This window comes from Cupressus sempervirens, chromosome 8, assembly GCF_028749045.1.
Source record: "Cupressus sempervirens isolate cs-2001-9-10 chromosome 8, ASM2874904v1, whole genome shotgun sequence".
NCBI lineage: Eukaryota > Viridiplantae > Streptophyta > Pinopsida > Cupressales > Cupressaceae > Cupressus > Cupressus sempervirens.
In genome coordinates this window covers 504,550,845-504,577,592 of record NC_143125.1, presented here as the reverse complement: position 1 = coordinate 504,577,592, position 26,748 = coordinate 504,550,845, and the positions used below count along the sequence as shown (strand labels likewise).

The following is a 26,748-nucleotide window of genomic DNA, read 5'->3' as shown; positions in this document are numbered from 1 at the left end:
CTACCATACAGATGACTGTCACCACTTAAGTGTGGAGGAGGGCACATTTTGACTTGTTTATGCAATCTCTGCCCGTGTTTCTGCTTGTCATGTGACCCTTTCATACGAGCAAGTCTACGTTTTAAAATGCCCTTGAACTGTTTAACATTGACTCAGATATATTTTCCTGTCTTGCCAAGTGATGCCATTTTGACTTGCCCTAAATGGTTAGTTTCAAAGTGTACCATAATTTCTTGACCGTTTTTTACCAATGAGATGGTTTGTTTTTCCATGGTTTGCATATCCACCGTTTGTTTTCTCATTTGTGTATCCTCAATTTGTTTTTCCATTGATCAAAAGAAAGAAGGGCGAAACAAAAGCTAACAAGAGAAAATATATAAAACAAAACCAAAAAGTGCACCTTGAAACCCCTGGCTTAAGGCCTGCCACTATCTTGCTGTGGGCTGGGCCTCAGTCTTCGTTTTACCCTTGAAAACGGGCCTACCTAGGATCTGAACCCTGTCTGGTATTGTGTCTGCTGCCTTGGTCCCACTGTTTCTTACAGAAGCGCCCACACTGTTTCTTGTTATTTCCTCGTGTCTGCTGCCCTGGTCCCACTATTGTTAACTATCCTGGATATCAACGTTCTCTCTCTCTTGTTAACTATTGTTGCACTTGATATACCTTATTCAACTGTTTTGACATAGTCTAAGAAAATAAACACATAATTCGTACACACACGAGAAATTACAGCGAGGAAGGAAATAGAACAAATTCAAAGAAAGAATTGCAGCGATGGAGGATGAATGTATTTGATCTCTACTGTTGTGTATTCCTGTGAAAGTTGAATCGGACAGAATGAGTGGAGGACAGGGGACATCTCACTCTCTGGCCTTCAGAGTGATGCGTCTCTGCAGGCCCTCCTTCCAAATTGATCACCCGCTCGTTTGCGACCCACTCGATCTCATGCTCGGCGAAGATTTTTTGGACAATGAATCCGCAATTCCTACGCCTCTCTCAGCCCTGATTGTCGAGGACCAATCCAAAGAGAAGGAGAGCTTCTGGAGGAGATTTGAACTGGAGAATCCCATGGATGCAATGGGCCTCTCCGGCCTTTTAGTGCTTCCCCAGGCATTTGGGTAAGTGTTCTATTGCTTTTCGTTTCTTTCATTGATTGCTGAAAAACACTTTGTAACGACGATAATTATCACATAAGAAGAAATATCAGTAATCTTTTTGTTTCGGCCAAGGGGATAGAAATGTGAATGGAAAACTCGTCAAAGGTTTTGACATTGTTCTATGATGTTAAGTGGGGTCAGGGGAGCGGTACAGGAGGGGTTTTGAACTCCTGTTTTTATTTTGCAGGGAGTTCCATAAAATTATAAAAATAAACATAAATAAATCAGATTTTCATAAATTGTATTTTCGCATTTGTAGCTGTAAATTTTCTATAGTTGTTGGCAGAGGAGATTGAAATTTTCTCCAACCAGCTGAAAGTTATGTGGACAGATAGGTATCATTTATAAAATTAAATTAAATTATAATTAGTTTTTATCATTCTTCATTTAAAAATCTTGCTTTTAACTAGAACATTTCTAAAAATGATTTAAAAAAAATCCTTAGCAGCAGCCACCAAGGAGTTTTAGCAGGTGTCCCACTCCATTTGACCATATCCTAATTATAGCAAAACAGTATGGTTAAGCTGCTTGAACTAGATTATTAGTAGAACAGGTGATTTATTGAGGAGTACTAACATCATTGCGATTATTTATTTCAATTGTCAACCCAATTGCATCATCCTTGTAACCACCATGTTCATTAGAAATGGGTCTCTATGAAGTCGTGAATGAGTCGATCCTAAATGATTGATATGATGATATGATAGATTTTAATGACGTCCACAAGGCTAAAGTAGCCTATGGGACCCACATGATCACCCCCCAATATAGGAGTGGAACTAATCTAATTGCATAGTTTTGGTTAACTTGTCTCTCCTTCGTTGGAGTATGATAATCAGAGCCGCTGTTCTCTCCACTTGATCCTCCTCGAATAAGTAGTTCAAGTCCCTGTTCTGTAATATCTATGTATAACCAGATCTGATGTCACTGTATGCCAGGCAATCTTTTATAAAGTGCTGCTCTGTCTCTACCACTCCCATATTACAGAATAAACATGTTTTGTCTGCCCACTCTTCCTTTGGAACTTGCCATCTACCAGTTTCACATCGCAGCCGATGTGAACTAGTTTTGAGTTGCGTTATTAACATTTTTGCTCTCCAATTAATAGGTGCTCTTATATAGGCCTTTTTCTCATGACTAGAAGTGGGGTTAAGTTCTTTAATGTAATTAGATTTTTTCCACCCCATGTGCCTTGTCCATAGAATATTGCAAAATTTTTCCATGACAAACTTCTTTATTTCTTTAATATTATCTGGGCAAGTATGGATGTTGATGTCCCATTTTCGCATCCATTTGTCATTTTGCTTCACCCATGTGCTTTTCCGCCTGACAAGTTTTTCATCTACGACTAGCTTAGGCCAACGATGTGTTTCAAGGCCTTGGGTTTTCTTTAGATAGCTTAGCATCCGGACCAATGCGACAGCTTCTAACGGAAAGGAACCCACCTCAGCCAATAAGATCTCATACGGTACTGTGGTCTTGACTTTAAGATTGCATGTGATGAAGTGTTTTTGAATTCTTTCTACCTGTTGCCATTTCTGTTCGGACATACTGCTGCCCCAAAGTTCACATCCATATAGAATAACTGGAGTGACCAACAGACCAAAAAGGGTTTTCATGGTCGTCCAATCCCATAATTCTGTGTTCCTACACCTATTTTGTAGAGAATATAATGCCTTCCAGCCCCCTTGAATCCTTTTTGATCTGCACGTACCCCAATTGAGTTTGTTATGAAAATCTATGCCCACGTATTTGTACTCTTCCACAATCTCCAGAGGGTTACCTTCAAACAAGAACTCGTCATGTATATCCCTATTCTTTTTCAGCAAGAAGATCATAACTTTGGTTTTGCTAGTGTTCATTTGCATTCTCACCTCATGGCAAAAACTTTCTAGAGCTTTCAAGTGTTCTTTCAAACCTTTAGCCGTTCTAGCAAGTATGATGAGATCATCTGCATATAAGAGCAATCTTATCACAAAGTGGGCCAGCTGTACCCCCTCACCATTTGTCTTGTTTATCCATTCTTCTAACTTGTCAATATAGAGCTCGAATAGTGTTGGAGATAGCGGACACCCTTGTTTAACCCCGATGTTGCTGCCAAAATCTTCTGATAGCCCTTCCATTGTTTTGATTTTAGCTTTGACTTGCTCATACAATCTGTGAACAACAGACCTAAGTTCTTTAGGAACTTCCAACTCTTCCATTCTGTCCCAAAGTTTGTTACGTGACACTGTGTCAAATGCTTTTTTGAAGTCCATGAAACAGTAGAAAGCCTCAGCCCCCTGAGTGTCCCAAATTTTCTCTATGAAATATCTGAGAGTGATGTCGTGATCTATAGTAGAGTGCTTCGGTCTAAAGCCTGCTTGTCCTTTTGCCCTTTTGCCTTCTGTTTCAGCCCATTTACTGATTTTCCGTTCTACAATGCTGCCAAATAATTTTCTGAAGAGTGGATTGATCATGATAGTTTGGTAATTAGAAGTGTTGCTTATGTCTCTGCTTTTGTGGAGTGGAATCACCACACTTGTTGTCCAATTTATAGGGAAGCCTTCTCTATTGACACTGTTGAAAATCTTAGTGATGTGTGGTGCCAGGGTTTCAGCACCCCACATTAAGTATTCAGCCTGTAGCCCATCTGTATCTTGAGCTTTACCTGCAGCTAACCTCCTTATGCCTTGAGTAATATCTTTTTGGCTGAATAAATCACCTATAGTCTTGGTTACCATGGTTCTATGTTCTCCCAAATCACACTCGTAGATGGTTTTGGCGTAGTCTAGCCATTTGTTTCTTGTGATGTTGTTCTCTATATGTGCTTTTCTTTGCTGAAGCTCTTTCCAAAACTTTTTGGGCCTGCTTTTACCAAGATTAATCAGCTCGTTCCTTCTCATTTTCACATACTCCTCTTTCTTCTTTTTAGTCAGCTGATCATATTCCTTTCTACTTTCTCTATTCATGAACTTTTTCCAACTCCTTTTTGCCATTTTGCACTCCTCATCAAACCACAGATTGGCTGGAAAAGTGTTCTTGTTTTCTCTTGTGGCCTTAGATCTTTTACACTCCTCTAGTGCTTTAAGGATAGTAAGAATAAGATTATCCTTTAATTGATTCGAAGAATTTATATCATGCAAAGTGCTCATCGCTCTTAGTTAAAGCTTACCTAATACTAGGGTAGATGACATAAACGTTAATATACATGTCAGTATATACATTGTTATATTTACCAAATTTTATGTTTTTACTCAGAAATTAACCCACAATGCATATGCTTCATGCTATATTCAACACATTTACAATTTTTTCACAGTTAAATTACTCAATTTAAAGCATACATTTGGTTCTCCAAAAACATGTATCCTATTAGTGATGAGCTTATTTATCATGTTGTGCATCAGTGCAATATACCTGGGCGAGACATTCTGCAGCTATATCAGTGTTGGCAATCACTCCAGCTTTGAAGTTAGGGATGTGGTCATTAAGGTCGGTACTCTTTTATTCTGACCTCTTGATTGAAATATTTTTAGCCTTTACCACTTATAATAATAAGAGTCTCTTGCAAGTCAACCATGTGGATAGATTATATAAATGGGAGATTTTTACTTTGGTAAACAGTATACTATCTTGTAGGCCCTCTTTATCGGCTGACATTTTAAGAGTAGGAATCATCTATTTTTTGGTATAGTTGAAAGACCATACATATGCAAATGCTCATGTAAGAAGAATGGTTTTAATTTTCTTTGAGCCAAACCATGATGGCTAGAATTTTACTTGCTTCAGGCTTGACATGACCTACACACTAAGCTGGGATCACACTTGGAACAAACTATATAGTATACATCAAGTTGAATCCAATTGGGATCAAATGCATTAAGATCTATAGATGAAAAATAATAGAAATTAAAGGAGTTTTTACATAGAAATGTTTTCAGCCATTATGCAATAATGGTAAATAAGAATTTCCAAATATACCTTAAAATTGACTTATTTTGAAAAAATCAAAATGTAATTCAACTATGCTATAAACAAGTTTCTCTGAGTTGTGGGGATGGTAAATTTTTTCTGGATTTTGGGGATGCCTATCAAAATAATAATAGCTTGACCACTGAACTTAGCGTTTTGCTCTATTCCAAGTATTGTATGATAATATAAAGTCATGTAAGAAAGTAGTGCTAATCATAATCAGAAATGATCACTTTAGTGATTAACTGCTCAAATTTCTTGTTATTGCCCAAGTACTCTCTTGTTTTGTTAGCTAAGGTAAGTAGATTTGAAATGTTTTATGGTTTGTCATCTACCTAGGATAAGTAGGAAATATGTGTGGAGGGTTTCGCTAGTTAGAAGAAATAAAAACTGTTTCCTTTTAAGTTTTAAAAGACCATTGCATGCATAGTAAGCTTTAGATATTGTTCAAGTAGATCTTTGTGAGGCATATTGAAAATCATTCACAATCCTTGGCGCAAGGTGCTTTTTATTGCTAGATGATGATATCTCTAAAAAGTTACGAGTGCACTTTTTTCGGAAGAAGTTTGATTGCTTCAGAACCTGTCACGAAAAACACTTAACATAGGACCTACAAATTGAAGGAAAAAGGATGAAGTCACTCACACAGATGAATTTAACATTATGTTAGGTACCTTGGCTTCATTTACGTGCTATTTGAATGCTCAGTTACACATAAACATGGCTTTGGTTATCATTATGGTATAATTGATCCCTGTAAATAAAGCTACTAACCCAATAACATGTGAGATGTGCACATTTAGGATAAACCTACACACCCCAAATATAGGCATTAAAGCATTATTACACCATTAGTTTTCTTATAGGCACTAAGGATTTAACAAAGCATAAATACAAGGTGGAATTAGTATTTTTAACATCCCTACATAATGTGAAACTGGAGGATATACTGTACATTGTGTAACATGTCTTTATGTCAATACCCCCTTTCATGAGAAACTGTTTATGACCAGTTGTTGTGGAAATTTGATAAACTTATTATCCATCAATGGCTTGGTGAGATATTTGCCTCTTGATCTCAACATAGCCAATCAAAATCTTTTGAAGCTCCAGTTGTTCAGGATTGTGACACTTGAAGTAGATGTCTTGTAATGTCCCTTCTTTGATTCCATTGTAGTCAGCCCTAAAATTCACAAAATCCAAATGAAACAAGGAACGCAATATGGTTAGAGTTATAACCCCAGTCCAGGAATAAGATGAGATAATCCTGTCTTGGAACCTGCAATCAAATTAGATAATAATAAAATCATAATAAATGTAATGCATCCATTTTTAATGTTAAGAGAAAAATACACTCATATCACACAATTCTCATTGGCTCCACCATAATGAGGGTTGAGATAGGAAGGACACAATGAGGTGCCCTTATTAATCCCCGATCCTAGGCCTAAGAGCGGAAAATCTGTCCATGGCCTCACATTTAGTCAACCATGCTCACGAGGTGGCATACCTAGTGGAGTCTCTATACCGTTCCCCTTCATCTTGCAATCCTTCCCTCCTCTTATGAGTGAGGTTCGCTTCTCTTAGTTACCTCAATAATTAACCCATATAGGCTCATGGGGAAGATTACAATAGGGTGCTCTTAAGTCGACCCTAGGCCCAAGAGTGGAATCTCTGCCCCCTTTGGCCTTGTGGTCCTTAACGGATCTCATGAGGTGGTGTACCTAGTGAGGCCTCACTGTTCCCCCTTCTTGCACTTCCTTTCCTTCTCTAATATGGTTGATTATTGTAAGTGTATGATATTGCCAATTGTATAGATATAATATTATAAATATACATTTGCTTGCATACGTTTATTTTAAACATAGATGTTTGACAGATAAAGTCTGCAAAATATATTGATATTCACATCCATTCACACATTGGCAAAGAGTACAATTATTCCTGAATACCATGACGACCTAAGGTGTTATTGCTGTATATGTTACTGCTATTTGGTGAGTATCTTCTTGTTTGATTGCTCTTCCTTCCTTAAGTGCTGGGGAATGTCTTCTTATATCCCTCTGTTGAACTTGGAAGGTTATGTTTGTCTTTTGAGGTTGACTCTAGGAGGTGGGTATGCCCATTCATGATTCACATGAAGTCTGATTTCTTATATTAGTCTGGTTTCTAGATCGATCGATCTCTTGTTGTATTTGGCTTTATATGCTAGTTGCTCTATTTACCTATTTGATGGCCACTGTTTGGAATCACACACTGCTATAATATCTTATTGTTTGTCATTGCTATTGTCTGTTAACTCATTACCCTTAGGATCTATCCCTGCTCATGTCTGCTATATATATTCGTTTTCTAATCTGCTCTACTTTCCCTTATCTCCCTGTTTCCTCTGCACACGCTCTCATTCCATCCTCCTAATATTTTTTCTCTCATCCCTTTTCAGCCAAAGAGGGTGACATATACCAAGAGGATGGCTATTCAATTAACACACGTTGAGTCAGTTACCCCAGGTTCATAAATCAGCCAGAATATATATAATTGCTGCCAATTATGAATAACTGCCTTGGGCAATCTAAATCTGTCATTTAGATGTCTTTTTCTTATGCCCCAAGAAAGCAGGTTGGCCAAAGGACATATTAGGTTAATGGTAAGTTGCAAAGGAAGTTGGCTATCATATAGATAGGATTCAAATCTGTATTTTCACTAATTATATTGCCTAGGGTTAGAGTCGACCTCCTTTGAATTGCCTTAGTGTCAATTATGTAAGCTGTGATCTGCCTTACAAGCAAGGGGCATGACATGTCATTAAGATCACCTTCCCAGTATAATTCTTTGTAGCCATGTAAAACACATACAAATCTTCTCTTGAACTCAAGAGCCAATATTTTGCAACTTTCACGTGACTATTCTGTGGTTCCTCCATAAAATTTGCCACCAATCCAACAATAAAAGAGATATTGAGTGTGTGTGAGATGCAACAGACATCTCACTAGACTCTGATATTTTGTAATATCTAGACCTTATGTCCCTGTATCTTTTGTCAACATTATACAAGGATCACATTGAGTTTTGACAATTTTCGTACTCTCCATCTTGAATGTTGTCAACAATTGTTTGGCATGCTTTTGACTGTGAGACAACAGAGTTGTCTCTCATCTACCAAACTTTGAAAGCCAACAAGTAGTGAAGCAACCCAAAATCTGTCATTTCAAACTATAAGGCCAATTGTTGCTTCATTTTAGTGCCCAAATTATTATTGTTTTCTATCAGAATCAGAAAATCCTTTTAGAGAACAATAATGATAAATTTTTATTAGTATTTTTTAGCATACATACTGGGCTCCTTTTCAAAGTTTTTAAAGCCCAACTCTTGAAGATATATTCTAATCTTCTCATACCATGCACAAGGTGCTTGCTTGAAGCCACATAATGACTTATTCAATTCACGTCCTAATTGTTTCTTTCCCTCATAAAACTAGGAGGTTGTTGCATGAAGATCTCTTCTGCAGAATCACAATGAAGAAATGCACTCTTTACATCCAATTGACGCACCTACCACTTATACTTGAGCAGACATTGTATTGTTGTCAATGCCTTTAGTGTGTGAGTATGTAATGCCTTGCGAGGTAACTTGTGAGGACAAACATAATATAGCTAAAGAACATGACAACATAAATCTCAACTTAAACAATATGATAACAATTGCACGTAAAACAATTTAACTAATGATGCATTACACTCATTGCACGTAAATAATAAACATTAAACATTAAATAGCATTCTCTTATGTTCCTTGATGTGGCTACTAAGCAACTTATAATAAAATGACCAAATCTATCAAACAATCATGAGATAATGTCAAGACTAACATCATGAAAACTCAATTCATTTTGAACCTTAATCAAACTGTTCCTAATTTATAACAAGATAATGTACAGTCACATTATGATAATCAATATCAATATCCATCTAACTGTAACATAACGTTACAAATAGTCACTAGTACACATATTTACATTCATCTCTTCAATAATTATACAATACAACATCAATACATATGCCCAGTGATGCATATCATAAACAAGTGTATGATAAGAATCATTTGTCTACATGAATCATGGAGCTATAGTGGAAATTCATCACTATCAAGTAGAGTCACAAATAGAACTTTGAACCTTGATGGAGAAGAAAGAACACTATCACCCGATTACTTGAAGCCTTGAGGCCCACTTCTGAAAGTGAGGAGATAGATACAAGGCCCCCCACCATGCAAGCAACTACAAGCAAGGCTAGAATAAAAGGTACAAAAAACCCAATGAATGACATAAGGGATACCCTTAGGTGAGAACTCATGTAAAATTGACAACCTTTCATAAGGATAAGGAAGCCGATTTGCGAGCTCTGTGCCACATATCAGCTAGGCCTTCTCCAACCCATCCTTAGTTTGTAAGAACACTCAAGGCCATGGGCAAGCAAACATAATTATCTTGATTCATGTTTTATCGCAACCGGGTTCATGTAATTATCACTTGATTATCTACCCACAATGGGTTACCCTGGCAGCCACTTAGGGCCTTGACCCCATTGTGAGCCACTCCCCTAACCATGCTCCTAGAAAACCCTTTTAAGCAAAAACTAAAAAATCAAAAAGCATATAATCTCAAAATCAATGATAGGATTCACTTTAAATCTCAACGTATCAAAAGGGACATAAATGAAATCATTCTATACTCATCATAGGACCTCTTCTCTAGGTTCCAATTCAAATTCATATTTCAAAATTCCATTTACATCCAAATTTGTAGCAAAAATATCGTGGATATGTTTCATCAATAAAGAACCAACAAATTTCCATCCCCATTAATACATCAAGCAAACATATAATAAAGAAACTGCACGAATTTATAGAAGGAATCCTTCACAAAATGTGAACATCAACTAGACAATCAAAATATGCAGAACGTAAGAATACACTTACCCCCATACCTCTGGTTTTTTTTTGTTGGTATAAAACCCCAAAACACCCAAACTAGAGACTTAAAAACACATTTTCCTAGTAATCAAAATAACACAAAATTCTCATATAACCTGTAGGGGCGACCATTTAAATGATTACATAATGTAGATACTTAAATTCATAATTCAAAAATATTAATATGTAAAATTTTAACTTAATTAATATTACCAATAAATAATAATTCCAAAATTGTATTTTTCAACTATGTAATGTCCCTTTCTGATATAGGATATAATAATAGATAATAAATAAATCATAAAATATAATTACAAGTTAATTAAGTTTAATGAAAGGTCAAGGGTCATGCAATGAAGAGTTGTTGATATATAATGGAGAAGAGTTCATTTGAAAAGGGGCATGGATGAAGAAAGGTTTAGATTTAAATTATCTTGTACTTTCCTGTTTTAAACTTATTTAATTTATTTCTGCTTATACTACCAATTTTATGTTTCAAGGCTGTGTAAATATAATGCTACTATTTATTTGGACAGACACATAAATACAGTTGACTTCAAGGGAGATGATCCGTGGGATTGCTTGTTTGCAGGCAGAAATTCAAACAGAACGACAAAGATTGGTACTTTCGGACACTTCAAAGTCACCAATTGAATCCATTAGAGCAGGCGGGCGCTATGATTTTATTATAGAACATGACATTAAGGAATTAGGACCTCATACGTAAGGATTTTTCCTTTTTTGATAATATTACAGATCTGGCCTTTTTCACTTTATTTTGAAGCTAATTAAGCACCCTGTTAATAAATGAAATGGCAAAGTATATGGTGTTAAAACAAATGTAGAGAAGATTATGGAAAGAGCAGTTATGAAGCTTTTTGATTATGAATTAAGAAAGTTTAGGCTATTTGTTTTTATCCTCAAATCAGGAAAAATGGAACTTGATAAAGCTTTCTTAAAGATGTCTTATTTTCTTATGCCCATCTATGTTCTACAGAGAATATGAAGTATCGTCATATAACATTTTAATTGACAATTTTCCTAAATTTTGATGGAAAAACTTTGAAATGGTAAAAATGGGACTCTATTTTTTTTTCTCTGCAAGCGAGTCAATGTCAAAGGATTTATCTATAATTATGTGAATCTCATAATGTTTTTGGTTTTGACGTGTTATAAGGCATATGAATTGTTTCTTGAATGAACACTTTTACATATAGAACTTTCTATATACCAGGAACCTTACTGTTGCCTAGAAAATGAGAAATATATTATTGTTTGTGTATCTAATTCTGTAAAGTTAAAAAGCTCTTGCAACTGTCAGTTTGGATTGCTTTTTGTGAAACTTAATCAAACTGTTCCTTTTTTATCAAAACTACCGGATAAAATTTAGGGCTTTCTAAGCGTTGTAGTTGCCTGTCATTATTTTGTGTTTGTAACAGTGCTCATCTTCTCTTCACCAGCTTGTCTTTTTCATGGAATTCTCTATATTTTGCCAAATGAACTCTTTAAAAAATAAAATACCTTTACACCTAAGCGAAGCATGTGATGCTATAGGAGATAATGCCTAATGTGATAACATAATGCTACACAATCCAATGGTTGTTCTACACGAATAGTTCTAGAATTAATTACACATTAAAGCAACAAGGCAGCTACATATATTGTATCGAGAAGTATATATTAGATGTCTAGAGAAATGTGGGTAAGGCTGGAATTAGAGAGGATTGTATTTTATGGGTAAATTGATGGAGACAAGTGGAAGAATAAATAAAGAATAAACCTTTCTATTTAATGAATTTTAGGTTTGTAACTTTTTATGCCCAGAGGATTTTATTTCAATTCCCAACAGCTGTTTTCTGACAATCATCATCTAGACATATTATAGAAGATGAAAACAACTGACATCAATAGTTCATAGCATTTGTATGAAGGATCATTATGGTTTATTAGATACTTACAAGCCTCAAACTTGGCTCAAACTCGACAAACTGAAATTGGGCTCGGACTTGGTCTTGGCGTCCAGACTTAGCAAATTGAAAAACCCAAGAAATTCAAAGATTTTTAAGGATTTAAAGTTTTTTCATGTGTCATTTAGTCAATTAACATCAAATACACAATAATTAAGATTAATAGAAGCTACTTTGCACACATACACAAGTTTGCATAGATCACATAAGAATAAATGCAAATTTCTGAAGGAAATTAGTTGAAGTTAAACTAAATGATATAATAGAAATATAGTGTTACTATCAAATGTTTACAATATTCATGGAATATGAAATCCATGGAATCAAAAGTTCAAAACATATATCGAAATAAAAGCTAGAGCATAGAAAACTAAGGTTCATGGTAACCTATGTCCTCCTACAAGTATGCCTGAAATAGGTCATGGAAGACTCTAGAGCCATCCTCTATCCATGTCTGAGGCTGAACCTTGGGGACATGCTTATCCTGCTCATCGTTATCGTCATCCTCATAATCCTCATCATTAGAGTGGGATCCATCACTCTTAGCCTTAGGGTCTTGCATTGGGTCTCCTTGTTCTCTAGCCTCCTCCACTGCCATTGCTACTGCCTCTGCCTCTCAATCCACTTGATCAACCCACTCTAAGTCTTCATCATTGATGACAGGGTCATCAATTTCAGTGTTCCACCTTGCTTGTGGATCAACCTCTTCTAATACAATAGGTGATGTGTAAGTGACCAAGATTTGTTTGTGACGAAGGCGAAGGTTAAAGTGAACACACACAAGATCATAGAACTTTTTTATTGTCAACTTGTTGTGCTTCTTCGAGTGCATATGCTCAAAAAAACTCTAATTACATTCATATCTCGAAGAACTCGATGGCTGGCTCAAGTTACGAATTGCAATCCTCTGTAAATTTGACACTTTAGTACCAAACATCTTCCACCATGCATTTGAAACATGAAAAATTTAAATCAATTCCATAACCATGACTTTATCAATCTAAAATGGTAATAGAATTAGAAATTAGAATTTGGAATCATAGATTTTTATCAGGCATCAATTTCATTTGATTTTTTTCTTGCATAACTTTCCTGCAAATAAGTCTCATTGTTTATACATTTTTATCTCATGGACTACAACTATTCCAAACTGTTACATTGGGTGACATTCTCTCTATAACATCATAGAGACCATTCCACACCTCATCATCCACTTTGAAAGTTAGGCCGAATTGAAATATCAAATTAAGGAAGTGGGCAATTGCATGTATAGGCCTGTGAAGTAGATTGTGCTATCGTCTATCAATAACATCCCATACGGGACCATATTTATCCTGAATTTTTGCATAAAAATCTCTGACGACCTCTTTCATCCTATCCATGCCCTCATAAATGTATCCCATTGAGGGCTTCTCTCCATCAACAATCTGTAGGAGAACAATAAGAGATTCTATGAACTGCAATCATTGTGAAAGGTGAAACATTAAGCTTAAGTTTTAAGTTCTGCAATAAAAAATGAACAATGAACACAAACAAGTGTTTAACAAAAATGATGAAATGAAATGGAAATGAAGACAAAAAGGAAAATTACCTCCACAATCTCCTTGGCTGGTTTCCAAAAGCCACTCTCATCAAAAATCTGATCAGCTGTTTTAGCCCTTGCATTGGTCTTTGCATATGATGATGTCGTCCACTTCTCACTTACAAACATGTGTTTCAAATCGGCCTTTGACTTAAGCAAGGATTGCAACATGAGAAAATTTGTTGCAAATCTAGTGATCCCAAGATGAGACAACTCTTTTGGCTTGGTGTATTTCCTTATAAGGTTGAGGACCCAAGTATGATTGTATATGTATTTACAAATATTCCTTCCTTGCTCTACACAATAAATCATGGCCTCTGAGGCATCCATGCATAAGTTCTTAACCATTGCAACTGTACTATTCATTTCTGGACAAACCATTGAGCTATATCATCATCATAGCCCGTTAGCTGCAATAAAAATGTTTGATGACATTGGTGGAGTCTTCTAGTAGAACAACCTTAAAGAATAATGCAGAATTGAGAGAATAATTGAGGTTGTTGACAGTTGGATTAATAAAATACAGTTTGAAAGAATTCAGAATTTGTTTGAATGGAGAGTCATACTTCCTCTTCCTAATCAGAGGAAACAGTTTGAACAATTAAAGGAAAGATTTTTGTATCTATTGCATAACACTAACTAGATCCACTGTTTCAGAAGGGGAGGTTATTGCTGACAATGATACTTTATACAAAATAACATTTTACCTTTAATTTGTTTTAGATCATTCCTACCATGGTAATGTCTACGTTTGACGTTTTCAACAAGGACTTGGGATTGCGCTTTTCCTTCTTGAAGGTTTGTAGGCATTTACTAATCCCTCCTTAGCCTGAAGATAAATAAAACATTTAATTTGAAAGACCCATTTTGCCGAAGAAAAATGCGTTAAAAATTTGTAGAAAAAGGGACACCCATGAACAATGCTGGAACATCAGTGGGTTATGACTGCGGCTTGGCTCTTGACTAATGGTGCCAATATGCGCAAGATGGACGTGGAACTCAGGGTAGGATGAGAAGAAGCTAGCTTTCCTTATGCTGGTTCAGGATGACCTTTGTGGTTGGGAATACTCCATGTGATTGTAGATTGTTGCATGCAGACAATTTAGAATGTAGGAAGTGGAACTTGATAACAGGATTTAGAAGTAGTAGAAGGGGGAATTGAAGCAAGCCATAAGAGACCATCAATAAGTCATAATTAAGCGTGAGAATTTTTTAGAAGCATACAATGAACGTGACAATTTCCAATTTTAATCTACATAAAGCAAAACATACCAGTGAATATGATTTTTTGCAAGCATGACAAGGTTTCAAACTATCATCAAAATCCTCGTCACGATAATATTTTGCACCCTCCAAACATTCCACTGCGAATAACATGTTATAGCTAGAACAAAAGATCAAATAACCCTAACCTAACCTACATCCTAGCAATGCGGCGAGAAATATCTAGAGTGTTCTCAAGATAAAAACCAAAACTTAGTTGTTGCCATTTAATTCATTTCATGCTTATTCATTGGTTTATTTTTGTTGTTTTTTACAGTCAGAAAATAATTTTATCCCTAGCAATATTGGCAACAACCAATAGAAAAATAAGAAATAATGATCAATAATTCAATTTAAAAATAAAGTCTTCGAAACTTTAGAATCTTGATTTTCTTTACAGCTAAACTAATTGAATGTTGACATCTTGAAACATTAATTCCCTGCCTTATATAAGGCAGAGACTAATAAATGATTAAAGGTAATTGACAATATACAATCAAAGATAAATTGTATTTAAACTTCAATTAAACAATATCAAATTATATTATATTGAACAATATAAGTAAGTAAAGGTCTATCAACAAGTAATAATTTATGGTTGATGAAATTAATACAATTAATCATAATAATCAATTATTATTAAATTGCTTAGAATTAATAATGTTAACTAAAGTCCTAAATGAACGAAACATATTACCTATTAACTAATTAGGTGACCCCACATTACTACATGTCACGACCTTCTAAATGGGATCAAAGTGATACATATATATATATATATATATAAAGTCATAACATAGCATTTAAAGAAGGCACCCATATATATATATGTGTCATAACATAGCGTTTAAAGAAGGCACCCACCAAATGGGCAATACAAAAGGAGAATTAAATTAAATAGGGCGTCCCATTGGTCCAAACCATCAATACTTCACAACAATTAGAACACTCTATAAAACAATACCATTCCATATTGCTGTCAAGGTTGGCAGGTAGATTATAAGTCATTGAATTTAAATGACTATCCTATGTGGGCACCGCATACGAAACATATAAAACAAAAGTGGGTGCCCCCTTAGTAATTTGCTCCACTAGCATTTTAATTATAAATGCTGCCACCCCTTTACATTAGGAACCATAAGAATAAATAGATTTTTGGTGCTAGGGGTGTAATTACCCAATCACCAAATGTATATGCCTTACAAATATTTCTAAGTATGGGCTCATTGTAATGTTCTGATGGCAGTTTCTCCTCCTAAAAATTGGCTTGATAGTGTATGGATCTGAGATTTACTTGGCAACCTAACCAAGTGACCGTACTATGCACAAGGGAAGGAGTTGACCATACGGTCTTTGTGGCAAGTGGTGACAGTGATATTAGAGGGGGTGATGGACCAGATTGGCCGTACAGTATCCTTGGCCATACGGTGATGTGGTAACAATAGCCTGGCCATACGATAACTTGGATGTATGGTATGGGTAGTAAATAGTCTGTACGGTATGGTGGCCGTACAACAACTGGCCGTACAGTAACAAGGAGAGTTAATGTCGTACAGTGATGGAATAGATATGATGGCCGTACCTAATACTAGCCGTATGGTATCAAAGGGAGACAATGTTGTACGGTGGTGGAATAGGAACACAATACCGTACCGAATGTAGACCAAGTTGAGTAGCGGGAAGTGTACAGATGGAGGGGAAAGTCCAGTAATGCCAATATAAACTTAAAGATCACAACTCATCAGATTGAACCAAACAATAATGGAGACTAGAATACAAATAACCTTCAAATAGTATTTGCTAGAGGATGGTGCTCTGATTTGCCAGATCCGAGCGAAGTATTACATGCAACAATGGAATAGGGTGAGGGTTGAATCCCATCGAAATCGCACAAGCCAAATAGGGAAGATCTTTCACTTCCGAAATGGCGAACAATCCAGAACTCCAACAGGAATTCGCAATACATAGAAATAATAAAAAAGCATGCCCAATGACAACCTACAAGCCGTGCTTAAATATGTGTTGGGGAAAACTTTCCGAGGGTGTACAATGATAGCCGACGACGACACAAACTTCGGAATTCAAAAACAAAAATGGGTCTGAGATATAATAAATCAACCGGCCCATTAACAATAAATGATTTATTTTATAATGGGAACATTACAGTCCTCCTATCCCAAATTTTGCTTGTCCTCAAGCAAATCCAATGCCGGGTGTTGAAGAATGTGCTCGCCCTCCCAAGTCGCGTTGTCCAACGGCAAGTGTTTCTAATGCACCAAATATTCCTTCACTATGCGGTTCCGCAGAGCCTTCTCGCGTACTTCAACAATCTCGGCTGGTTCCAAAATGAGCTTTCCTTCATTGAGCGGCAGAAGGTTTGTAGCTATCGTGACATTCTGCCCTACGACCTTCTTCAGGCATGAAACATGAAAGATGTTATGAATACGGCTCCCCTCTGGAAGTTCCAGCTCGTAGGCAACTTCACCAATGCAACAAACTACATGATAGGGGCCATAAAATTGTGGCTTCAATTTTTCTTTTCCTTTTTCCTTTAATGAGGATTGTTGATATGGCTGGAGCCTGAGATAAACCAGGTCTCCTACCTTGAAACTCTTCTCCATTTTGTGTCTGTCGGCGTACATCTTCTATTGATTCTGTGCCTATTGTAAGTTTTCCTTTAGGTATCATAGGATGTCCTGTCCCTCCTGAAGCTAGTCCCTTGCCCTTGGTGCGCAACTGTCTCCCAGCACTGTGTCGATGAAGGAGAGGGGTTTTTACCCGTACAGAGCTTTGAATGGTGCCATCCCAATGGACATGTGATATGTGGTATTGTAACAATATTCTCCTAGGTGTATCCACTTGACTCATGCTCGTTGTTGTGCCGAAACATACTTTGAGCCACTTGTTCACAATCTCCATTTGTCCGTCGGTCTGAGGGTGGTAACTAGTACTTGGTGACAATTTTTGTCCCTGCCAATCGAAATAGTTTTGTCTAGAAGATACTGATGAATCACCTATTTCGATCATTGACAATGTTTGGGGTAACCAGTGCAGATGAAAGACTTCTCTAAAAAATAGATCGACAACTTGTGCGGCTTGAAAATCTGAGGGGATGGTGAAAAAATGTGCGTACTTTGTTAATCTGTCAACCTCGTTGAAAATACAATCCTTTCCGTTCACCTTGGGAAGCCTCGTTATGAAATCCATCGAGATACTTTCCCACTTATGTTCTGGAACTGGCAGAGGTTGCAATAACCCGACAGGTAGAGTATGTTTGGATTTGTTCTGTTGGCAGACCGCACACTCTCTTACATACTACAATACGTCTCCTTTAAGTCCTTTCCATGAAAACCTCTCCCGGAGACTTCTGTAAGTTTTGAGGAAGCCTAGGTGTCCTGCCAAGGGTGAGTCGTGTACCTCCTTCAAGATTTTTTGCTTCAATTTGGATTTCAACACTAAAAATATCCGATTCTTATAGTAGATGATCTCATCCACCACTTTGTATCGATCATCCTGGGTGTTGCCATCCATTAGCTCACAGGCAAATGTGTTTTTGGAATATTCTACCAACAAATGTGCCTTCCAGTCAGCTGAAATTTGGTTAAGTGAGCAGATGGCGGGTTTCTTGGACAAGGTATCTGCAACCACATTGTTCTTTCTTTTTACATATTCAATGTCAAAATCAAAAGCCTGAACCTTGCTTACCCATTTTTGTTGACTTTCGTTCAAGTCTCGTTGCTCCAGAAAATATCTCAAACTATTGTGATCCATATGAATGACAAACTTGGCACCCACTAGATACTGTCGAAACTTGGTCAGTGCATGTATGATAGCCAACATCTCTTTGTCGTAGATGGAATATAAGCGTTCTGTTTGCGTAAGCTTCTTGCTCTCATAAGCTATGGGGTGTCTATCTTGCATCAGTACTGCACTAATGTCTTTTTCAGATGTGTCGCACTCCAAAATGAACGGTTGAGTGAAATTAGGTAATGTGAGTACAGGGCAAGTGCTCATTGCCTCTTTCAACTTATCAAAAGTGAGTTGTGCCTTTTCATTCCACTAGAAAGACCCCTTCTTTGTCAAATCCGTTAATGGTGCGCTGAACTGTGAGAATCCTTTTGCGAACCTCCGGTAATAACTGCATAGTCCGAAAAACCCTCACAAATCCGTGAGTGATTTTGGGGGAGGCCAATGAAGGCTAGCCTGAATCTTCTCCCGATGAACTTGAACTCCATATTTACTGACATGTGCCAAGTACAATATTTCTATCATACCGAATTATACTTGGATTTCTTGGCGAACAAAGGCTGCTCCATGATCCTTAGGACTTAATTCAGATGCTTCAGGTGCTCCCATGTACTGCTATAAATAAGAAGATCATCAAAAAATACCAATAAGTACTTGCACAATTGTTTGTTGATGCGATTCATGCATAATTGGAATGTAGCAGGCGCATTTGTTAATCCGAATGGCATGACCAGGAACTCATAATGCTCGTAGTGACAACGAAAGGCCGTCTTTTCCACATCTTCCTCCCTCATGCGAATTTGATGGTATCTGGAACAGAGATCTATTTTCGAAAAATAGATTGCGCCATGTAATTTATCCAGCAACTCATCTATCTTTAGAATGGGATATCTATTCTTTATTGTTTTTTTGTTCAACGCACGGTAATCCACACACATGCGCATCATTCCATCCTTTTTGACCAAAACCATTGATGACGTGAAGGGGCTGGAATAGGGACGGATCCATCATTTCTTTAGCGGTTCTTGAATTGTCTTTTCAATCTCATCTTTGAATTTCTTGGGATGGTGGTAAGGTGTGGTTATGACTAGCTTGGCTCTTGCTTCCAACTCAATAGTGTATTCAAATCCTCGATGAGATGGTATGCCAGGAGGAATGTCTATAAAAACTTTATCATGTTTACTTAAAATATTATGGAGATCATCATCCTGGGGAGGTGTTTGTTGCCCTTTTATAGGTTCTGCCAAAACAAAACAATGTGTATTCCAAGCAATGTCATCACGTCGTAAAATTGCCTCCATCCGATGCACAGAAACTTCCTTTAGACCTTCATTTGCCATTCCGCGAAGAACAACCTTCTTTCCATCGATAACAAAAGTGAAATCCATTGGTTTGAAGCTTTGAGTGTATTCATCAAGTGTCTCCATCCACTGTATGCCCAAAATAACCTCCATGTCATCAAGGTCCACTATGAAAAAAATCCTCGGTTACCGCGTGATTTGCCATTGTGATACTTAGCTGAGGAACAAGGTGTGTGCAGGGAAGAAGACTCCCTCCAACAACCTTGACCTGAAATCCTACATGTGTCTCCGTAGGTAGACCTCTTCGTTTCACTAGAGATGAGTTTATGAAGTTTAGAGTGGCTCTACTATCGAGCATCACCATAACCCTTTGTCCTTGAAGGGTTCCCCGTACATGAAAAATTGTGCACCTTGGGCTACCGGCTAGAGCGATAGTTCCTTTGCGTCTTACCAATGCTGCAATTCTTTCCGTGTGGTTCAAACTAACCATGTTGGTGTTGTCGTGATGTTGGTTGTCTTCGGTGGGTATCTCTTCTTGTTCATCCTCATCATCGGACATGACTTCAATGTAATGGATCTTTCCTTTTCTGAGGCATTTGTGCCTAGGCTCCCATGGTCCTTTGCAGTTGAAGCATAGTTTCTTCCTTTGGAGCTCCTGTCTGGTAGCTTCATCCAACAACAATTTCTTGGGCAGAGGTTTATTATCTTTGTCCCTCGGAAACACCGATGGTTTGAAATGTGAGTAACTTCGCGAGGATGATGTCGATGATGATGCCATACTCCATGCCTTCTTAATGGCCTCCGACAGGGTGGCAGGATTGAACCCCTTTACCGAACCTTTCAGTGTTTCTGTCATTCCATCCATGAAGAGCACTATCCGTCTTCTTTCAGAAATGTCCATGACCAAAATAGAAAGTTTTTGAAATTCCGCAATGTACTGGTTTACCGATCCAATTTGTCTTAGTTGTGCCAAATCTTTGAAATTGAGTTTCGGATCCTTACCATCAAATTGATCTATCAACCTCTCAATGAATTCTGCATATGTATTTATTTGATCATGCCATAATGTGATGGTGACATGATGCTACCATTCATGCGCTACTCCCTCCAAGTGCAATTCCGCAAATTTAATTGCTTCTTCTTCTGGCATGGGATTAAGCTGGAAGTAAGTATCGATCTTCATTACCCACGCTTGCACAGATATGGATCTTGATTCGTCAAATGGAGACAAATTTACCTTACTCAACTTTCTTCTGAGATCATCATTAAAATATCCTCTATTTCTGCCTTTGAGTATCTCATTCCCAGATTTGCGTAATCTTTGTAAGATATATATTCTTCCAAATTTGCATTCTTCCAATCTTCCCTCAGCTGTTCTTGCATTTCTTTAAAGGTCAGTTGTTTCCCTCTGTGTGGCACCTTCATCCATGGAGGAAAAGACGACATGGAAGGTCGAGAGTGTGCTGGATGAGGGTTTGCCTTATCTGACACTGAGTCTGCTTTGTGATCATTTTGTTCTCCGGATATTTTATTGTCTGCCAACTTCTGGAGAGTCTCTTCCATGAGTCGCTGAGTATCATTGATTTGTGCCTGATTCTTAGCAAGTTCTCTCAATAGTGCCATGAGCTTGGCAGCTGTGGGTTTCGGTTCGATAGCCATTCTATGAACAGAATGGGTTCTTCTTCTCTTCCAGCTATAAATTCTCATTCACTGTCCATAGGTTGGTAGGATTAAAGCTCTAATACCACTGTAATGTTCCGATGGCAGTTTCTCTTGAAAATTGGCTTGGTAGTGTATGGATTTGAGATTTACTTGGCAACCTAACCAAGTGACCATACTGTGCACAAGGGAAGGAGTTGACTGTACGGTATTTGTGGCAAGTGGTGACCGTGGTATTAGAGGGGGTGATGGACTCGACTGGCCCTACAGTATCCTTGGTTGTACAATGATGTGGTAACAATAGCTTGGCCGTACGGTGAGAAGGAGAGTTGATGTTGTACGATGACAGGAGAGTTAATGCCATACGGTGACAGGAGAGTTAATGCCTTTGTGCCTGATTCTTAGCAAGTTCTCTCAATAGTGCCATGAGCTTGGCAGCTGTGGGTTTCGGTTCGACAGCCATTCTATCAACAGAATGGGTTCTTCTTCTCTTCTAGCTATAAATTCTCATTCACTGTCCACAAGTTGGTAGGATTAAAGCTCTGATACCACTGTAATGTTCCGATGGCAGTTTCTCTTGAAAATTGGCTTGGTAGTGTATGGATTTGAGATTTACTTGGCAACTTAACCAAGTGACCATACTGTGCACAAGGGAAGGAGTTGACCGTATGGTATTTGTGGCAAGTGGTGACCGTGGTATTAGAGGGGGTGATGGACTAGACTGGCCGTACAATATCCTTGGTTGTACAGTGATGTGGTAACAATAACTTGGCCGTACGGTGACAAGGAGAGTTAATGCCGTATGGTGACAGGAGAGTTAATGCCATACGGTGATGGCATAGATATGATGGCCGTACCTAATACTAGCCGTACGGTATCAGAGGGAGACAATGTCGTATGGTGGTGGAATAGGAAGACAATGCTGTACGGAATGTAGACCAAGTTGAGTAGCGAGAAGTGTATGGATGGAGGGGAAAGTCCAGTAACACCACTATAAACTTAAAGATCACAACTCATCAGATTGAACCAAACAATAATGGAGATTAGAACACAAATAACCTTCAAATAGTATTTTCCAGAGGATAGTGCTCCGATTTGCTATATCCGAGCGAAGTATTACATGCAACAACGGAATAGGGTGAGGGTTGAATTCCACTGAAACTACATGAGCCAAATAGGGAAGATCTTTCACCTCCGAAATGGCGAACAATCCAAAACTCCAACAAGAATTCGTAGTACATAGAAATAATCCAAAAAACATGCCTAATGACAACCTACAAGCCATGCTTAAATACCCGTCGGGGAAAATTGTCCGAGGGTGTACAAAGATAGCCGACGACGACACAAACTTCGGAATTAATAAATCAATCGGCCCATTAACAATAGTTTGATTAATGATTTATTTTATAATAGGAACATTACACTCATATTATTTTAATGTTGGTATATATTCGCCATACTAAATTAATAATTATAGAACTAAACTAGTATATATTACTCTAATTAAATTATCATTCAAAATTAGATTAATTCTCTTTTATTATCAACAATAGAAATAACTTATTATTATTATGAGTAACTATTACTATTATTTGATGTATAAAGGGAAGCGTACAATGTTATCGCGGAGGGGCTTGTATAAATCCGATCTCTGTATTGTATCCCTATAAAGGGTAGGGGTCAGTGTTCCGTAAATCTTCGTGAAATAGACGTGGACTTGTAAAGTTTGAGGGCATCCCAAGATGGTGTCCAAGAAACTTGGATAACATCTATATTCGCCGGTTCTAAATTCAAATAATAACATCATTTAACATGGCTATTATGAACATTACAATTGATTAGATAAGTATCAATCACGATTACCCTAAAAGGGGCATTACAAGAAACAAAATGGTTTGAAGAATTTGTTACCGAAAGACAACAGTTAGACAATGGCTATTAAGGGAGTGTATTAGAATATGATAATGTTTCTTTAATGGTCATCTTATTTAGTCTCTATTTCTATCTTTAGTTCACTTTTGTTTCTTAAATAAACATCGTTTTAATCTTATAAGGAATTTTCATCTCCTCCGTTTTAATACAACTACACGACATCGATTTACCATAACAATTAGTATATTTTCTTTTTGATTATCTAGGGTATCCTCAATCCTTGCAACCTCGACCTAGCATGTCCACTGAGAGGGCAAGTTAGAGGCAAGACTAGTCCCTAGGGGTTAGAATTTGCACCCGCAAGGAGTCTCCCCTTTTAAAGCTGAATAGAGAGTTGAAACCGAGACCATGAGTCGTCAACCCACAACCTCAAGCCAACTCCACCACCCTTGCGAGCTATAACAATTATTATATTACTATTAGTATTAAGTTTTGAAACAAATTAAATAAACAAAATAAGTATATTGTTGAGTCTTTAAAGCAAGAGAACTAGGATATAGAAATTAAAAATTTAAATAATAATTACCGTGTTGCTTTAAATGGAAGGTTGTTGTAGGAAATGAAATCTCTAAGTGCCATTTTGCTTGCTGATGCTTATCCTTATTCCAACACATGCCCTCAAGCGATGGTTGTGCACTTGGAGTTGTGCGTGGAACAAAGATGGAATCTATTGTAAATCTTTGCTTTCGAATCTGAGGCCTAATACTCACACTTGCAAAAGTAGTAGTAGGTGGAGAACGATAACTTGAAGAGTCTCTCCAGCTAAGTATGCCATTTCTTCGTGTTGCTTTTTTCTTAATTCTTTTTTCTTTTGAGCTGCCACTAAAAGAGGTTGCATATCACGTATGACATCTTGGGGTGCTCTTTTGCATGGTTTAGCATTATGCCTTGTTATGTGTGCAAGATGATATTTCAATCTGTTAATGCCTTTCCAGTTATATGTTATTATACAATGCCAACATGTAACAACTCCTTTTTTTATAACCAGGGGTAGCATTTTCCGAAGCCCTATCAGTATCCCTTGCAAGATATTGCAACAGGGTTTGCATTAGGGTTAGATTTAGGCCTAGATCCACTACCCTCAGGCTGAGACATGATGTCGCTGCTGCTGCTGCAATATATCATAAAAAAAAGAAAAGAAAAACATTTAAAATGAAAATGAAAATTTCAAACACTAGGGCTTCTTACTTTTTAAGTTTTTCATCAGCATAGAATGGAACAAATCTAAAGACTAAAAAAATGTAAACAAATAATCAAGAATCGATATATGAGAGCCAACCGATTGATGAGCTTCATGGTATTCTAAGAACTTATGAGATGGGGACAAATACTGATTCTTCATCCAAAAAGGGGGCAGCCTTTAATTGTTCAAAGAAATGGAAAGACAAGGAGTGTACGTCTAGTGAAAGTTCTGATGAAGAGTTTGATTCTTGAAGAGACATATTTCTTGAGGAAGTTGAAGAAAGGTTTAGGGTGATATAAAGGCAAGTTGCCTTTCAAGTGCTTTGATTGTGATAAGGTAGGACATTTTGCAGCTAAATTTCCATATGCAAAAAGTGACGACAACATTAAAAAGAAACCTTAGTCCAACAAGAACCGTACGAGAAAAGATAAGAAGTGAGATAAATCCAAAAAGAGTCTCTATTCAGGAATAAAGAAATTCATCTGATATTATTGACGAGGAGTTCCTAAGTAAAGAATTTTTGTTCATTGAACATGAGCATCACAGTGATGAAGAATGCAAAGTAGATTTTGAGGAGGATCTAATAAGTGTTTTAAATGAAATCAAAAGACTTAGAAAGAAAAATCAGAATCTGAAGTTGCTGCTATAAGAAGAGAATGAAGCAAAAACCAAGAGATCTCAAGTTCTTGGAGAGGCAAACAAGATTAATTATTGATTTGAAGGTTTAGGTTGAAGAAGGAAAGAAAATAGAAGAAGAAATTAGAAATCAGCTTTAAGTTCAAGGAATAAAATTGTGAAAGACTTGAAGCTGTAATTATTTCACTAAGAAAGCTAGATAAATGTGTGACACAACGGAATCATGAGAAGATAAAAAAAAAAAAAATCATGTCTTTGGTCAAGTTCTTTGGCTTAAAAAAATTGGCTACTCATAAAAGTGGAGTTGGTCATGAAGAAGGTTAAACTCCCAAGTCTACTAAAGAACAAGAACATAAGACAAATGTTGATAGAACAAAGGATTCAACATCAAAAATGAGAAATAATGCTTTCAAGAAGCTTCCTAGCTCAAGACAACCATGTGTGAATGTGTTTAATGATTCTTTCTTTCATGGACATTGTTTCTCTTGACATTATCTTAGACAAAAGGTAATCAATAGTTGAATGTTTGGAAGAAATGATTTTAGACTTATTGGGGGAAATTCTTTTACTCCTTGAAGTAGGTACAATGTTATAAATTTAATATTTTTGGTCACACTGCAAAAGTTTGTAGAAGTGGTATGGCAGATCTTTCTAAATAGAATGAGAAGGTTGAAAAGAGGACAAAATGAAGGAGGTTGCTAAGGCTTGGAAGGAGAAAGAAATGTTAATGGAAATTTTGCAAACAACCTCTCGCACAAATTGAAAAAGACAAATGATATATTGACAGTGGCTGTTGGAGGCATATGACTGGTGACAAGGGGAAGTTAATCACCCTCAAATGGACTAATGAATGTAAGGTAAGATTTGCTGGCAATACATCTGCAAAAATCAGAGGTAAAAGGTACATGTGTTTTAGATGATGGTGAAACTAAATATGAGAATCTTTTGTACGTAGTAGGTCTGAAACACAACCTGTTAGGTATGAGTCAACATTGTGATCAAGGACAGTTTGGTTTTCAATTCAGATTCTTGTGAGATTAGAAAAGATGGTAAACATGATGCTGATGCAAGCAGGGCTGCTAACAATCTATACATTCTTAATGATATCAAAAGTCAGAAGTTGGCAGTGATTCCACTCCATCATTGAACTGCTGTTTGGATGCAGGGGCAGTTCTCATTGTCACATTTTATTAGCTTCATTTTAGTTATATAGGTTGGTTTCAACCATTGATGTCACAGGGGGGGAAATGAGTCAAGGATAGCAGCTTTCAGAGTAAGATAAGTCTGGGGGAGCAGTTTTGTTTCAGAGCAGTTATTTGTTTCAGTTTGGTTTCAGATGGAGTTGGCATCAATGGCGAACTGGGAGATTGTTTAATATGTTGTCGTTGATGTCAAA

The 26,748-nt window shown here is 37.1% G+C and overlaps 1 protein-coding gene across 2 annotated transcripts in view; it reads left to right on the top strand.

The window, feature by feature from the left end:
* The first annotated feature begins 445 nt into the window (after positions 1–445).
* Positions 446–26,748, top strand: part of LOC149543409 (trafficking protein particle complex subunit-like protein) — a 246,556-nt gene continuing 220,253 nt past the window's right edge. For both annotated transcript variants that reach the window (XM_089798197.1, XM_089798198.1), the window contains exons 1-3: positions 446–1,118; positions 4,547–4,631; positions 10,675–10,805. In XM_089798197.1, the coding sequence (XP_089654323.1) occupies positions 838–1,118; positions 4,547–4,631; positions 10,675–10,805 (497 nt within the window). In that variant the 5' untranslated portion in view covers positions 446–837. The remainder of the gene's footprint in view (positions 1,119–4,546; positions 4,632–10,674; positions 10,806–26,748) is intronic.